This window comes from Cynocephalus volans, chromosome 4 (assembly GCF_027409185.1).
Source record: "Cynocephalus volans isolate mCynVol1 chromosome 4, mCynVol1.pri, whole genome shotgun sequence".
In the NCBI taxonomy this organism is placed as follows: Eukaryota; Metazoa; Chordata; class Mammalia; order Dermoptera; family Cynocephalidae; genus Cynocephalus; species Cynocephalus volans.
In genome coordinates, this window is record NC_084463.1 from 4676788 (window position 1) to 4693384 (window position 16597).

A 16597-nucleotide genomic window follows, 5' to 3' on the forward strand; every position below is an offset into this window, starting at 1 on the left:
ATGAAGTGCAATTTAACAATTTTTCTTTTATATTTAATGCCTTCTTCTTAGGAAATCTTTGCCAGAATGAAGGTCACTAAGATTTTCTTCTTTGGTTACTTTTAGATTTTTTTGATTTTTGCTCTTATAATTAGATCTATAATCTCTTTTGAGTTAATTTTATATATGATGTGAGATAAGAGTCAAGATTTATTTTTCTGCATTTGAATAATCAATTTTTACAAAAGGTGATCTTTTCCTTAAATTTCCTTGGCACCTTTGTTGAAAATCAGTTACCAATATATGTGTGGGTCTATTTCACAAATTTATATTCTGTTCCATTGACATATATGTCTAACTTAATGTCAATACCACCATATCGTGATTACACTAGCTTTGTAAGTCTTGAAATCAGATAGTGTATGTTCTCCAAATTTGTTTTTTTCCCAAAATACTATATACTTTCCTAGTAAGTCTAAGTATTTCATCAACTTACATTTGCCTCATCCATTCTATTTTTCTAATTTTTCTTTTCTTATCCAAATCTTGCCTTCTCTTCAGTTTTGAAAAATGGAATTCAATTTCCTTTTTGTCTTCCACCTCTACATGGTCAGTAGATACCCAAAACTATTGAGAAACAAAAATGAATATACAAAATGTTGAAATATTGATTTTCTAGCTATAGCCAAGAACTTCTGTGTTTGTTCAGTAGGAATAGGCCAAGATAGGAATAGGGGAGAAGACAGACCCTTTTAAAGTATTCTAATTAAGTGATGGGTGAGTAATACATTGAACCTTCAGAAGCAGATGCTACAGAAAGACTGAAAAAGTACTAGTGTATTAAATGAATAAATGAATAGACATAGTCTAAGAGTGTCTCATCTGCTCACATGAATAGACCTGATTTATTCTTAGTGCTGTTGGCTTTTGATGACTTTAATTCTCAGAGTACAGGCACTCTCCGGGAATACCTAAGTCCCTCTATCCTGTCCCAAGACTGTGGCTTCCTCTGTATGACACTTTCACCTAACTGATCACCTATTTTCTCACTTCCAATTCATTCCTCCTCCCCTGCCCCCCCCCACACTAGATAACAAGGAGAGTTTGCTAGGCCCCCGCTACCCCCGCCATCAACACTATGTATCTGCTTCTATTAAATCACTTAACATATTTACTGCATTGTACTGATGTATCCTGTTTACTTGACTTTCTCCCTAATTAAAAAGCAAACTACTTGAGAGAAAGGACTATGTCTTTTCTACCATTGTACACCTGGATCTAGAACAATACCTGACACATGATTGATATGCACTAAAGTTTGTTGAATGAATTCACATTTTTACTTTCCATACTTAGTATATTTGACATACCACATTCTATAGTCTATATACTGAGTATATAATCTGCTGAGTACCAGAGGTGTCTAAAGATGGCCCAGATTCAAAGCTGATTATTAAAATAAAAGTAGAAGTAAATGTAAGAAAAAAAGTTAAATTGCTGTACCTTCAAGTATTACTAGTAGCCCCAGAGTAGAAACTTAAGCGAATTTTATCAATTAAATTACTAGGATTTATTCTTTTAAAAAATAATTTTAGAAAATAAGACAAATGGGTTTCTAAATATGTAAGATAAAAATTAATATTTCTCTTTTCTTACTCTATCAGAAACAGGCCTCCAGCCATTGTTTTCTATACGACGATACCAGCCACTACGACCCTCTTCCTCAAGATGATCACTTTTATTATGAGATGCATGCTTTGCTGGAAGTTTTGTGTAATCTCTAGGGCTGTTAGCACACAGATCTTCAATATGTCTCTGAGTAAAAATTTTATAGTATATATTAGGTGGAAATTTAACCTGTAGATGGAAAAGTTCAAAGGACCATTGTAATGTAATAATTATAAAAATCGCTTACATTTTTTAAAAATTACATCTTCTAAACTTCACAGAAATGTGCTTTAAGGCTACTAAATAAGAATTCACCCATACTTACTCCACCTAATCTGAATCGCACATGAATGCCAGCAGCAGCATCTAGAAGCTCTGCCTAGAAGAAAATATATTACTCTTCAACATTCTGTATGTACCAATTCACTACTTCTCACTCTAAAATAAATTTTAAAATAGTTGCTGAATATTGATTATTCATGAAATAGGTCAGGTGAACAGACCTCGAATAATTAAGTTAGAAAGTATTTTAAAAGCTAAGGACTTAGTTTCTTATGGACACTAGTAACTAAAATATAACTGGAATAATTATACCAAACTGTTTCCTTTCTATGCAATATATAAAAGTAAAAGCCAACTGATTTGTTATATTCATAAAGTGGAAGTTTTAAATAAGTCCTTAAATACATGATTTACATATAAAATATTATCTCACAGGTAAATTTAGAGACAACAATTGTGACTGGTCAACTTAAGTTCAACCCCAAATGACCTTTCCTAACTAGCTTTTGTTAAATCAAAAATCTATGTTTAAAATTCTGTAAGAATTGTGTACAAAAGGTCTTCTAAATTTTAGTACCCTGCACCAAATGGAAAGTAGGAAAAAATATCTTGGTCCTTTATAAGAAAGCAGTTCAACCTTGTCTCCTGATAATATTAGGTATTAAATGAGAAAACAGACGTTATCCTAAATTATTCAGTCTATAAAGCCTGTAAGACAACATGAGTTTTGCAGAATAGTTTTCTCCTGACTAAAAATGTTACAAACTCAAGTAAGAAGTGTGAGATCCTGTTATACAACATATTTTTTCATATTAGAACTATAACACTATACTTACATACATATGTATATGTTTTCACTAAAGTTAAAGTAGACACATTTTAAGAGTACAATTTAATGAATTTTTACATATGTATATATACCCATGAGATCTCCATGCATCAAAATACCAAACACTTTCAGCATCTCAGTTGATTTTCTTATTTCTCTCCCCGCCAATATTCTCCAAAAATCCCTTTATCACCACAGATTACTTTTGCCAGCTTTTGAACTTTACACAAAAGTTATTATACAGTATGTAGTCATTTGTGCCTGGCTTTTTTTTTTTTTTTTTCTCAATGTGAATCTGTGAGACTCATCCATGTAGTAACATAGAGCAGCAGTTAGTTCTTTTTCATTGCTATCAAGTATTCCATCATATAATATACCACGATTTATTTATCTACTCTATTATTGTTGAATATTTTATATGTCTCTAGTTTGGGGCTATTATGAATAAAACTGCTGTGAACATTATTGTTCATGTCTTTGTGTGGGTTATAGCATTCATTTCTCCTGGTTATGTACCCAGGAATAAAATATGAGAGGTCATGGGGCATATGTACAAGTAGCTATACTAGTGACTGCCAAAGAATTTTCCAAAGTTTGTGTACCAATTTACCACTCACCACCAAAATATGAGACTTCTTGTTGGTCCACATATTTATCAGTTCTTGGTACTGTCAATCCTTTTAATTTTAGTGATTCTGGTGGGGTTATAATGGTAGTTCATTGTAGTTTGAATGTGAATTTTCTTATGACTAACCATGTTAAGCACTGTTGCATATGCTTATTAGCCATTCAGATATATCAGTCCTCCTAGTGGTTTATCAATTGTATTAACCTATTCAAAGAACCAACTGGCTTTATTTTCCCCATTTTACTTCTACGTTCTATTCATTGATGTCTGATTTTATCTTTACTATTTCATTTTACTTTCTTTGGGTTCAATTTGCTTATCTTTTCTACCTTGAGGTAGAAACTTAGTTAATGTATGCATTTAGAGCTATAAATTTCCCTCTGAGCTTGCTATGGTTGTGGGATGTGTCCCCCCAAAAGCAGGCCTAATGGGAGGTGTTTAGGTCACAATGACTCCACCTTCATGAATGGTTTAATGCCAGTTATAAAAGGGCTCGAGGCTGTAAGTTTGATCTCTTGCATGCATGTTTACTCTCTCTCTGTCTCTCTCTCTCTCATGTGTGTGCTCTCTTGCCCTTCTATCTTCTGCAAGGATGAAGCAGCAAGAAGGCCCTTGCCAGATCTGGGCCACTTGACTTTGGACTTCTCAGCCTCCAGAACTGTAAGAAATAAATCTCTGTTCTTTATAAATTACCCAGACTCAGATATTATGTTATAGCAGCACAGAATGGGCTAAAAGCTCTACTTTAGCTGTATCCCACAAGTTTTGATGTAATATTTTCATTATCACTCAGCATAAAATATTTTCTAATTTTCTTTTTTAACACATGGATTATTTAATTTCATGTGCTTAATTTGTAAAAATTTGGTGGTTTTCTGTTTCTGTTCTGTTATTGATTTCTAGTTTAATTCTACTGGGACTAGAGAATATTCTCTATGGTTTCAATTCTTTTACATTTGTTGAGACTTGCATTAAATCCCACCACGTGATCTGTTTGGGGAAACATTTACTGTGCACTTAATTTAAAGAAAACATTAGTTTTGTAGAACTTTAGATATTTTGTAGTGTTGGCTGTAGAGTTCTATATCATATCAATTAGATCAAGATGTTAAAATGAAAAAAAAGATGTTAAAATCTGCTATATCTGTACTAAATTTTTTTTGCATGCTTGTTTATCAATTATCAAGAGATCTGTGTAAAAATCTCTGAGTATGATCGAAGATTATATTTCTTCTAATTATGCCAATTTTTGCTTTACACATTTAAGATTGTTATATTTTTCTGTTGACTCTTTTATCATTATCAAATGTCCCTTTTAATATCTCATAGTACCTTATGCCTTAAAGCCTAATTTGTCTGATATTAACATAATGATACCAGCTTTCTTTTAACTGAAGTTTGTATGATGTATCTTTTTCCAGCCTTTTACTTTTCATTTTTCTGTGCCCTTATATTTAAAGTATGCCTGAAAAATAAGGTATAGATAGGTTTTTGTTCAGTCTGATAAGTTTGCTTTTATGTGGGTTATTTAGTCTATGTACATTTCATTTAGTAATTATTATATTTAATATGTTTAGTAATAATTATTTGGACTTAAATTTTCTATATAAAATTTATATAATTATTTATATGCTTACTAATATAGATAGCTAAATAAGGGTTAGGCCTCACCGATATACTTGGGTTAAAGTCTACCATCTTGCTTTGCTTTTTATTTTTCCCACGTGTTTTTCATTCCATTATTTCTCCTTTCCTGCATTCCTTTGGGTTAATCAATTAATTGTTAATATTCCACATTTTCTCATCTATTAGCTTTTAATTAATATATTTTTTATGTTTTTTTAGCAGTTACTCTAGAGAGTACAATGTGCATACTTGACTTATTACTGTCCTGTTACCACTTTCTAAGCAATGCAAAAATCTTGTAACAGGTTAACTCCTTTTACTTCCCTCTCAGCCTTTGTGTTATTACTGTCATATATTTTACTTCTATAAATGTCATAAACCCAAGACATTATTGTTTTAAAATGTCAATATTCATTTCGATTTCAACATATATTTACCCTTTCCAATGTTCTTTATTCCTATAATTCTTATTCCCTTCTGAAAGAATTTTCCTTCAAGAACTCTCTTTGATTTTCTTCTTAATGTAGTTTGTTGGCAATTAATTATCTCAGCTTTTGTTTGTCTGAAAATATCATTACTTTGCTTCTACTTTGATATTTTTTGCACTGTTATAAAATTTCAGGTGGACAAGTTTTTTTTTTCTTTCAAAACACAAAAGATGCAATTCCCATTATTCTGGCTTTCCTAATATTTTTCCCCCCTCTATCTGCTTTTCAGATGGTAGCTTTGTCTTTGTTTCTTTGGAGTTTGGCTGTGATATGCCCAGGTATATGGCCTTTTTTGTATTTATGTTTTTTTATAATACACCATTCTTAAACGTATGGGTTGATTTCTTTAATTAATTTTGGTAATTTTGATCTATTATCTCTTCAAATATTGCTTCTGCCCCATTCTATGTCTTCTCTCTTTCTGAGACTCCAACTACATGTATGGTAGACCTCTGGACTGTGTCCTACATATCTATTACTTTCTGTTATTTTTTCCCATTATTTTTCTTCCTGAGCTGCAGTTTGGATATTGTCTGTTAACCTCTCTTTCAGTTCAGTAATCCTGTCTTTGGCTAATAGCAATTTTCTGTTAAATCTATCCAACACATTTCTAATTCCATAGATGATAATTTTAGTTCAGAATGTTCATTTGCTTCTTCTTTATATATTCCAGTTCTTTGCTGGAATTCTCCATATTACCATCCATTTTGTCCATCTTTGCTTTCATTTAAAAAAATATTAATCACAGATTTTCTGAAGTCCTACATGCTGACTCTAGTACCTGGATCATTAGTGGGTTGAATTATATGGTCTGTGTTTTCTTCTTGATCACATTCTTCTGCATCTTTACATGTCTAGTTATTTTTTATTGTATATTAGACACTACATATAAAAGAACTGTAGAGGCTTCACTAGAAAGGATTTACACTTCCTCTTTTAGTCAGTCAGAGTGAGGTACTGATCACATTAACCCAATCAGAGATTGAGCTGGGGCAAATTTGGAATCCACATCTGGTATGCCCATTTCTTGTTTTTCTGTTTATCAGATGTGGTCCTTGGGCTGTTATAAAAGATCCTGGCAGGTTTCTATCTCCTCAAACATGAAAGGCTGTGGACATTCAGTTATACTCTTAAGAAGATTTAAGTTTAATTCTTTACTTTTCTACTCCCTGAAGAATCAAAATATGACAAATATTTTTGGAGTGGGAGATAGACTGTGTGTTTCAGGCAGGTCCATTCCTTGTAGCACGACTTTGTCTCCTAAGCTTATGAGAGATTATGGGAAATTTCATTTAGTAGAATAGTGTTACTTAAAGTGGACTTAAATTAGTTGTAAATGTTCACTGCCAACTCTAAGGCGACCAATAAAAAAAGTAAAAAAGAAGTACAATTGATATGCTAAGAGAGGAGAGAAAATGGAATCATAAAATGCTCAGTTGAAACCAGAAAAGGCAGAAAAGTAGTGGAAGACAAAAGAAAGAACAAGGGCAACAAATAGGAAACAGTAACAAATACAGTAAATAACAATCAAACTATAACCATAACTTTAAATGTCAATGGTCTAAATATACCAACTAAAGCAGAGACTCTCAGAATGGATAAAAACAAGTCCCAACTATATGTTGTGTATAAGAAACCCATCTTAAATATAAAGATACAGATAGATTAAAAGCAAAGAAATGGAGAAAGATATATTAACACTAATCAAATGAAAGCTGAGCAGCTATATTAATTTCAGACAAAGCTGAATTCAGAGCAAGGAAGACTCCCGGTTATAGAGGAGCATTACATGATGCTAAAGTGGTCAATTCTCTAAGAAGACATAACAATCCCTAATGTGTATGCACCTAACAACAGAGCAGCAAAATATCTGATGCAAAAACTGATAGAACTGCAAGGAAAAACAGAGGAACCCATTACTATAGGTGGAGATTTAAAACCCCCTTAATCGGTAATTGACAGATTCAGCAGGCAGAAAATTAGTAAGACCATAATTGAACTGAACAATACCATCAGTCAACTGAATCTAATTGACATTTACAGACCACTTCATCCAACAACAGCATATTACACGTTCTTCTCAAGCTCACCCAGAATATTTAGCAAGAGAGACCATATTCTGGGCCATAAAACACACCTTAACAAATTTAAAAGAATAAAAGTCATACAAAGAATGCTCTCATGTATCTATGGAATTAAGCTTGAAATCAGTAAAAATAGCTGGAAAACCCCCACACTTGTTCTTGTTTTTGGCAGCTGGCCGGTAAGGGGATCTGAACCCTTGAAAAACCCTCAAGCTTGGAAGTTAAACACATTTCTAAATAAATAGGTAAAATAAGAAGTCTCAAGAGAAATTTAAAAATATTTTGAACTAAATGAAGTAAAAATACAACTTATCAAAATTTGTGGGATGCAGCAGAAAGAGTGCCTAGAGGAAAATTTATAGTATTGAATGCATATATTAGAAAACAAGAGCTGAAATTAACAATCTAAAATTCTAACTTAAAAACTTATGAAAAGCAAATTAAATCCAAAGTAAGCAGAAGAAAATAAATAATAAAAATCAGAGCAGAAATAATGAAATTGAAAACAAGAAATCAATAGAGAAAATCAAAGAAACAAAAAGCTGGTTTGAAAAGATCAATAAAATTGATAAGCTTCTGGCCAGGGTAACTAAGAAAAAAAGAAGATACAAATAACTAATATCAGAAATAAGAGAGGGCTCATTATTACTGATTCCATGGAAACTAAAAGGATAATAAACAAATTTTTTGAATACCTTTATGCCCAGAAATTTGATAACCTAGATGAAATGGGCCAATTCCTGGAAAGACACAATCTACCAAAATTCTCAGGAAGGAACAGACAATCTAAATAGATTATCTCTATTAAGGAAATTGAATCAATAATTAAAACCTTTCAAAACAGAAAGCAACAGGCCAGATGAGTTCACTGGTGAATTCTACCAAACATTTAAGGAATAAATTATACTAATTATCTGTAATCTCTTCCAGAAAATGGAAGCAAAGTGAATACTTGCTAATACATTCTAGAAGCTAGTATTACCTTAATACCAAAACCAGCGACATAACAAGAAAGGAAGACCAGTATTTCTCATGAACACAAATGCAAAAATCCTCAAAAAATATTAGCAAATAAAATTCAACAATGAATAAAAGTAATTATGCACCACGACCAAGTGGGGTTTATTCCAAGTATGCAAGGACATTATTATATTATATCAACAGGCTAAAGAAGAGGAAACAAATGTTCATATTAGTAGATACAAAAACGGCATTTGACAAAATCGAACACCCATTCATGATCAAAACTTCAGCAAACTAGGAGTGGAGGGAAACTTCCTCTACTTGATAAAGAATATCTACAAGAAACATACAGCTAACATCACACTTAATGGTGAGAAACTCGATACTTTCCTACTAAGATTAGGAAGAAGGCAAAGATATCCCCTCACCATTCCTATTTAACATCATACTGGAAGTCCTAGTTGATGCAGTAAGACAAGGAAATTAAAGGTATAGAGATTGAGAAGGAAAAAAATTTCTTTGTACACAGATGACACGATTGTCTTTTTTTGTGGGAGACTCTGTTAAGTGACGCTCTAGTCTCAGTCTCTACCAGGAAATGGGGATGCGTGGGTAACCCCACTCTCCCCAGGTTTTCCCAGACTTACTGTCTCAGAAGAAGGAAGCAGGAAGCCAGCACTCCTCTAAGCACAGCTTGGGAAGCTAGGCTAAGCACTGGCGGGGGGGGGGGGGGTCGGAAGCAGAACCGAGATCCTGCAACCCAGACATGACTGTCTATGTAAAAAATCCCAATGACTCAGCAAAGAAACTCCTGGCACTAATAAACAATTAAAATAATGTTGGAGGATAAAAAGTTAACATATACCAGCAATAAACAATTGAAATTTGAAATAACAACAGGCCATGTACGTTAGCACCCAAAAAAGTGAAATACATATAAATCTAAAATATGTAAAAATATATATGAGGAAAACTACAAAACTGTGATGAAAGAAATCAAAGAAGATCTAAACGAATGGAGAGAGATTCCATGTACCTGGATATGAAGACTCAATACTGTCAAAATGTCTGTTCTTCCCAACTTGATCTACAGGGTCAATGCAATCCCAATCAAAATCCCAGCAACTTATTTTGTGTATATTGTAAAACTGATTCTAAATTTTATATGGAAAGGCAAAAGACCCAGAATAACCACCACAATATTGAAGGAAAACAATAGAGGTGGAGGACTATCTGACTTCAAGACTTACTATTAAACTGCAGTAATCAAGACAGTGTGGTACTGATGAAAGAATATACAAATAGATAATAGAACAAGAGAGCCCAGAAATAGACCAACACAAATATAGTCAACTCATCTTTGATGAAGGATCAAAGGCAATTCAATAGAGAAAGGACTGTCTTCAACAAAATGGTGCTGGAACAACTGAACATCTACATGCAAAAAAAAGAAAAAAAAATCTAGACACAGACCTTACACCTTTCACCAAACATTAACTGAAAATGTAAAATGCAAAACTACAGAACTCTTAGAAGATAACATAAAAGGAAATCTAGGTGAACTTGGGTTTGGTGATGACTTTTTAGATACAACACCAAAAGCATGATACATGGAAGAAAAAATTATAGGAGGAACTTCATCAAAATTTAAAATTTCTGCTATGTAAAGGGCACTAAGAGGATGAAAAGATGAGCCACAGACTGGGGGAAAAAAATCTTTGCAACACATGCATCTGATAAAGGACTAGTATCCAAAATACACAAAGAACCCTTAAAACTCAACAATAAGAAAATGAACAGCCTGATTTTAAAGTGGGCAAAAAATCTGTAAAGACAGCTCACCAAAGATATAAAGATAACAAGCATATGAAAAGATGCTCAACATTCTATAAAATTAGGGAATTATAAATTAAAACAATGACATACATCTACACACCTCTTAGAATGGCTAAAATACAAACACTGGCAACACCAAATGCAAGCAAGGATGTGGAGAAATAGAAACTCTCATTCATTGCTGGTGGGAATGCAAAATGGTACAGCCACTTTGGAAAATGTTCAGCAGTTTGTTATAAAACTAAACATACTCTTACTATATGATTCAGCAAGAGAAATTTAATGAAAAGCACAATAGCAAGAGTAGAAAAGTCAGAAGGGAACAAAGGGAAATAAGTGCATTGTCTAGGAAGAGATTACATATGATATTCATAAGTCAAATATGCATGTTGCAATCTCTTGGATAAGCATAAAAGAATGGTAATAGAGAGAGAGAAAATGTAACGATGACAAAAAAGTCAGTCCCAAAGAAGGCCGTAAAGGATTGAAAAAGAACAGAGAACATTTGAGACAAATGGTAAATAGTAAAAGGGTAGATTTACATCCCAAACTATCAGTAATTACATTACATGTGAATGGAGTGAATGCTCCAAGAAAAAACAAGAGCATCATACTGAATGAAAAAATGTTAGCTAAAAACATGCTGCCCACAGAAAGACACAACTAAAATATAAAGATTTAGAATATTGAAAGTGTGGGCTGGCCAGTTGGCTAGAGCACAGCCTTGAAACACGAAGGTCAAGGGTTCAGATCCCCATACTGGCTAGCTGCCAAAAAAAAAAAAAGAATATTGAAAGTAAAATAATGGGAAAGATATACCATGCAAACAATAACCAAAATTAGTTGGTGTGGCTACATTAATATCAGAGATTTGGGACATTAAAGCAAAGAGTATTACTAGAGGTAAAGAGAGACACTTCAAAGGCTCAATTCACAAGAAAGATATAACAATCCTAAATTGGCATTCATTTAAAAACACGGTCTCAAATTTACTTATTTTTTATTGGAATGTATTGATTATACATATTTGTGAGGTACAGAACTGAATATCAATACATGTTTATGATGTGTGATGATCAAATCAGAGTAATCATCATATTCATCATTACAAAACTTAATCATTTCTTTGTGATGAGGACATTCGATTTCCTCTCCTCCAGCCACTCAACAACACACAGTAAATTATTGTTTATTATAGATGCCCAGGTTGACCATACACCCATAGAACTTACTTTTCCTATCCAGTTGTTCTGCATCCATTAACTGACCTCTCACTATCGACCTCTCCCCAGTCAAATATACTTAAACTAACAGAAAAATAGATCTCCAATTATAGTGAGAGATTTTAATACATGTCTCTCAGTAACTGATAGTACAACTAGGCAAAAATAATCAGTAAGGATACAGAAGATTTGATCAACGTAATTGACAAGCTTGACCTAGTTGACATCTATACAATGCTATGCTCAATAACTAAGGAATACATATTCTTTTCAAGTATAGACAAAATTTACAAAAATAGACAACAGAGGATTGAAATCACTGTGAAATTAAGGTAAGGATTGATAACAAAAAGATAACTTGGTAATTCCCAAGTGTTTGGAAATTTTAAAGTACAATTCTGAATAACTGGAAGAATCAAAATAGAAATTTGAAAATACTTTAAATTTAATGATAAAAATATGACATAACATATCAAAGCTTGTAAACTGTAACTAAAACCATAATTACATAAAAATTTATAGCCATAAATGCAAATATCAGAAAAGGCTGAAAAATCACTAAATTTAGCATTCATTTCAAAAAGCTAGAAAAATAACAGCAGATACAATTCAAAGAAAATATAAGAAGAAGTAATAAACAGCAGAAAATAATGAAATAGGGGCCGACCCCATGGCTCACTCGGGAGAGTGCGGCGCTGGGGAGCGCAGCGGCGCTCCCGCCGCGGGTTCGGATCCTATACAGGGATGGCTGGTGCGCTCACTGGCTGAGCGCGGTGTGAGCCACACCAAGCCAAGGGTTACGATCCCCTTACTGGTTACAAAAAAAAAAGAAAAGAAAAGAATGAAATAGGAAATGAATGAGCAATAAAGAACAACAACAAAACCAAAGATTGGTCCTTTGAAAAGACTAATAAAAGTGAAAAACCCAATGAGATTGGTTAAGAAAAATAAAGAAGACATAAATAACCAATACCAGAAATGAAATAAAAAGAAATATTAAATATTCTAAGACATTAGAAAAATCATAAGAGGATATTAAGAACAACTTTAAGCTAATAAGTTTGAAAATTTAGATAAAATGGACAACTTTCTGGAAAAATACTTTATCAAAGCTAGCACAAGAATAAATACAACATAGCAACAGACCTAAAACTATAAATTGAATTTGTAATTTAAAATCTTTCCACAAAGATAACTTCCTGCACAGATGGCTTCGCTGGCCAGTCCCTACATTTAAAGAAGTAACACTCGATGTAAAAAAAATAGAATCCAGAAAATAAATGGACAAAGAACATTTCCCAACTTGACAAGGCCAGCTAAATTTGACACCAGCTAATTCTGACAGATGGTCTGAGAAAGTAAATTACATGTTCTGCATAAACATAGGTACAAAAATGTTAAATATCTGCAAACTAAATTCAGTGATATTTAAAAAGGATAAAACCTCACAACCAAAATGTGTGTATTCTAGAAATGCTAAGATTTAACATTTAAACAAAAAAAATCAGAACAGCAGAATATCTCAATTAAAGCAAAAAACTTTCAGGCTGAACCCGTGGCGCACTCGGGAGAGTGTGGCGCTGGGAGCACTGCGATGCTCCCACCGTGGGTTCGGATCCTATATAGGAATGGCCAGTGCACTCACTGGCTGAGTGCCGGTCACGAAAAAGACCAAAAAAAAAAAAAAAGCAAAAAACTTTCATAAATTTTTGCGGGGGTGGGGTGGCGGGGAGGTGGCTGATAAGGGGATCAAACCCTGGGCCTTGGTGTTATCAGCACAATGATCTAACCAACTGAGCTAACCAGTCAGTCCCTTCTCATAAAATTTAACATCCATTCTTGAATTTAAAAATATACATATATATATATATATATTTACCTCAATAGGAATAGAACGGAACTTCCTTAATCGGACAAAGGATTTCTACCAAAAAAACCCCAATAGCACATCTCATACTACTCATACTTAACGTGAAAAATATTGAGCCTTTTCTCTCTGAGATTGAAAATGAGATAGTGGTTCACTTCTATTCACCATTACTGAAGGCTCTAGCCCATGCAAAAGACAAGAAAAAGATATAAAATTTATAATTTTGGAAAGGGAAAAAAATAAAATGCATTATTTGACGATGACATGACTGTTTATATAGAAAATCCAAAAGAATCTACATACAAATTATTAGAATTAATAAATGAGAATTGCAAAGTTTCTAGGAGCAAAGCCAATACATACCAATTGACTGTCTTCCTATATACTAGCATCAAAAATTAGAAAATAAAAATTTTATAACTATTATTTATAGAAGCATCAAAGAACAAGGTATAAATCTCACAAGAGATGTACAAGACCTCTACACAGAAAGCTATAAAGCATTGTTGAGAGAAAATATAGAAGAACTAAATAATGTTGCAAATTGAGTTTTCCAGAAGACACTGATGTGAAGTTTGGGTGCCACGGGTTTATTAGGAATCAACACCTATGAAAGGAAGGGGAAGAACAAAGAACTGGGTAGAGGACGAATTTAAACTGCAACACAAGCCTCACAAAGTCTGGGCCACACATGCAGGGAGCTCTTTAAGTGAATATTGCTCAAAAGAGTTATTCAACATCACAATGGCCTTATTATCCATCTCCCCACCCACCACACTCTGCTGGGTCACTGGATGTGGGCTTCCCTGGAAAGGGTTGAGACCCTAGAGTGAGGCAGTTCTCTGCAGTGAAGGTAGAAAATGAAGATCATCATAGCTGGAGACTGCCTTGTACGATTTCACTTATGTGAGGTAATTAGAGTAGTCAGATTCATAGAGACAGAAAGTAGAATGGTGGTTGCCAGGGGCTGGGTGAAGGGGGCTTTATTAGTCCGTTTTGTGTTGCTATAACAGAAATACCTGAGACTGGGTAGATTATAAAGAACAGAGGTTTATTTGGCTTATGATTCTGGGACAGCTGCATCTGGCACAGGCCTCAGGCTTCTGTTTATGGTGGAAAGTGGCAGGCAGCCAGCCGCAGGAGCAAACAGATCACATGGTGAGAGGAAGCAAGAGAGAAGGTGCCAGGGTCCTATAAACAACCAGCTCTCATGGGAATTAATAGAGTGAAAACTCACCCAGGACCCCCACCCCCCAGAGAGAGCATTAGTCCATTCATGAGGGATCTGCTTCCATGACTCAAACAGCTTCCAGCACTGCCACATTGAGGGTCAGATTTCCACATGAGTTATGGTGGGGACAACACATTCAAACTCTGTCAGGGGGAATGGGGAGTTACTGTTTAATGGGTAGAGTTTCAGTTTTACAAGATGAAAAAATTTATGGATATAGATGGTGGTGATTGTTGCACATTACGAATGTATTTAATACCACTGAACTGTACACTTAAAAATAGTTAAGATGGTAAAGTTTATATTATGTGCATTTTACAATAAAATTAATTGGAAAAAATTAATTAGTTAAAAAATATATATAAAGAACGGCTAAAAACCAATAGGAATAGGGTAGATACACACACACACACACACACACGCACAAAACTCGAACAAGCATTTCACAAAAGGTGCTCAATCTCATCAGCATTGGGGAAATGTAAATTAAAAAACTGACAGAGCAGCAAGAATTCCCAAAGATTGTTGGTGAAAATATAAATCAGTACAATAACTCTGGAAAACAGTTTGGCATTATCTCCTAGAGTTGAAGATAAACATAGCTCATTATTCAGCAATTCCTTTTCTACGTGCAGTAGAAACCAAAAGAAGTATGTGCACATGTGCACTAGGAGACATGAATAACAACATACCTAGAAGCAGTTATAATATCCTCAAGCTGGAAACAACCCAAAGACAAATCAACTGTAGAGTGAATAAATAGCAATATATTCATAAAATGGAATACTATCTGTTAATTTAAAAAAATGAAATCTAGCTACATTAATGTAATGTTGAATGAACAAATCTATACTCGAAGCATATTATAAGATTCTATAATAGAGAACAAAACTACAATGTTAGAATTCAAAATAGTGGTTACCTTTTGGAAGAAGAGAGTTGGCAGTGATTTGCAGGGCCCCTGAAGGGGTTACTGGAGTATGAAAACATTGATCTGGGTGATAGTTACACAAGTGTTCACTTTGTGATGATTCATTGAGCCATATATTTATGTTTTTTAAACTTTGACATGTGTGTAATACTTCAATAAAAAAATTTCAAAAAATAAAAAAGTATGAGCACACCGAATTGATAAAATAGCCACATATTTTTAATGAAAAAAATAAGATGCTATATCAATAAATAATGTCCTTACCTCTTTAGGATTAATATATTTCACTATCTGATATGGCTCCCCTTGTCTTCTTAAATTAATCAGGCTTTTAAAGTGTTGGAATACAGCGACATCCTGAAGGTTTCAAACACACATGATTTTATGGTCAAAACTAGATTTTCCAATTCTAATTAGTTTTTTGCCTAATTAGGGCAAAAACGAGTAAAAATCATAAAATAGATTTTATGTATGTACCCTAGATTTTAGAAATATTATTCACTCAGGGTTTGCTTTGACAAGCTAGGTAATATTGGTATTATTCTCACAAAGAATTTTACCCTTGAATTTGTAATTGCAATCACTATCAACTATAAATAAAATATCTAAAACTTTGGTTGAGTCAGTATACTCTCCAGAGTAAACTATGAGAAAAACCAATTATAGCCTACTGGTTAAGAACACTGAGTATAGCATAATATTGTCTGAGCTCTACAGTTAGTACCTACTAGCTGTGTGACCCTGGACAAGTTGCTTAACCTCTCTATACTGTTTCTTCATCTATAAAATAAGAATGATAAGAATTTTCTCATACAGCTATGGTGAGGAATAAATGAATTAATATTTGTAAAGCACTTAGAACAGTTTCTGGCATAAGAAAGCACTCAATAAATATGTAAACAGTTATTAGGATTACAGAAGCATCCTCACTCCAGTAGTAGTTCCACTAATTTACAAAC

At 33.5% G+C, this 16597-nt stretch overlaps 1 protein-coding gene across 1 annotated transcript in view; it reads right to left on the reverse strand.

Annotated features, from left to right (window-relative positions):
• LOC134374606 (protein MFI-like) overlaps positions 1 to 16597 on the reverse strand; it is a 51258-nt gene that overhangs the window by 15853 nt on the left and 18808 nt on the right. Inside the window, exons 2-5 of the mRNA XM_063092445.1 lie at positions 15903 to 15995; positions 1973 to 2026; positions 1636 to 1836; positions 476 to 606 (exon numbers count right to left, since the gene is read on the reverse strand). Of these exons, the coding sequence (XP_062948515.1) occupies positions 476 to 606; positions 1636 to 1836; positions 1973 to 2026; positions 15903 to 15995 (479 nt within the window). The remainder of the gene's footprint in view (positions 1 to 475; positions 607 to 1635; positions 1837 to 1972; positions 2027 to 15902; positions 15996 to 16597) is intronic.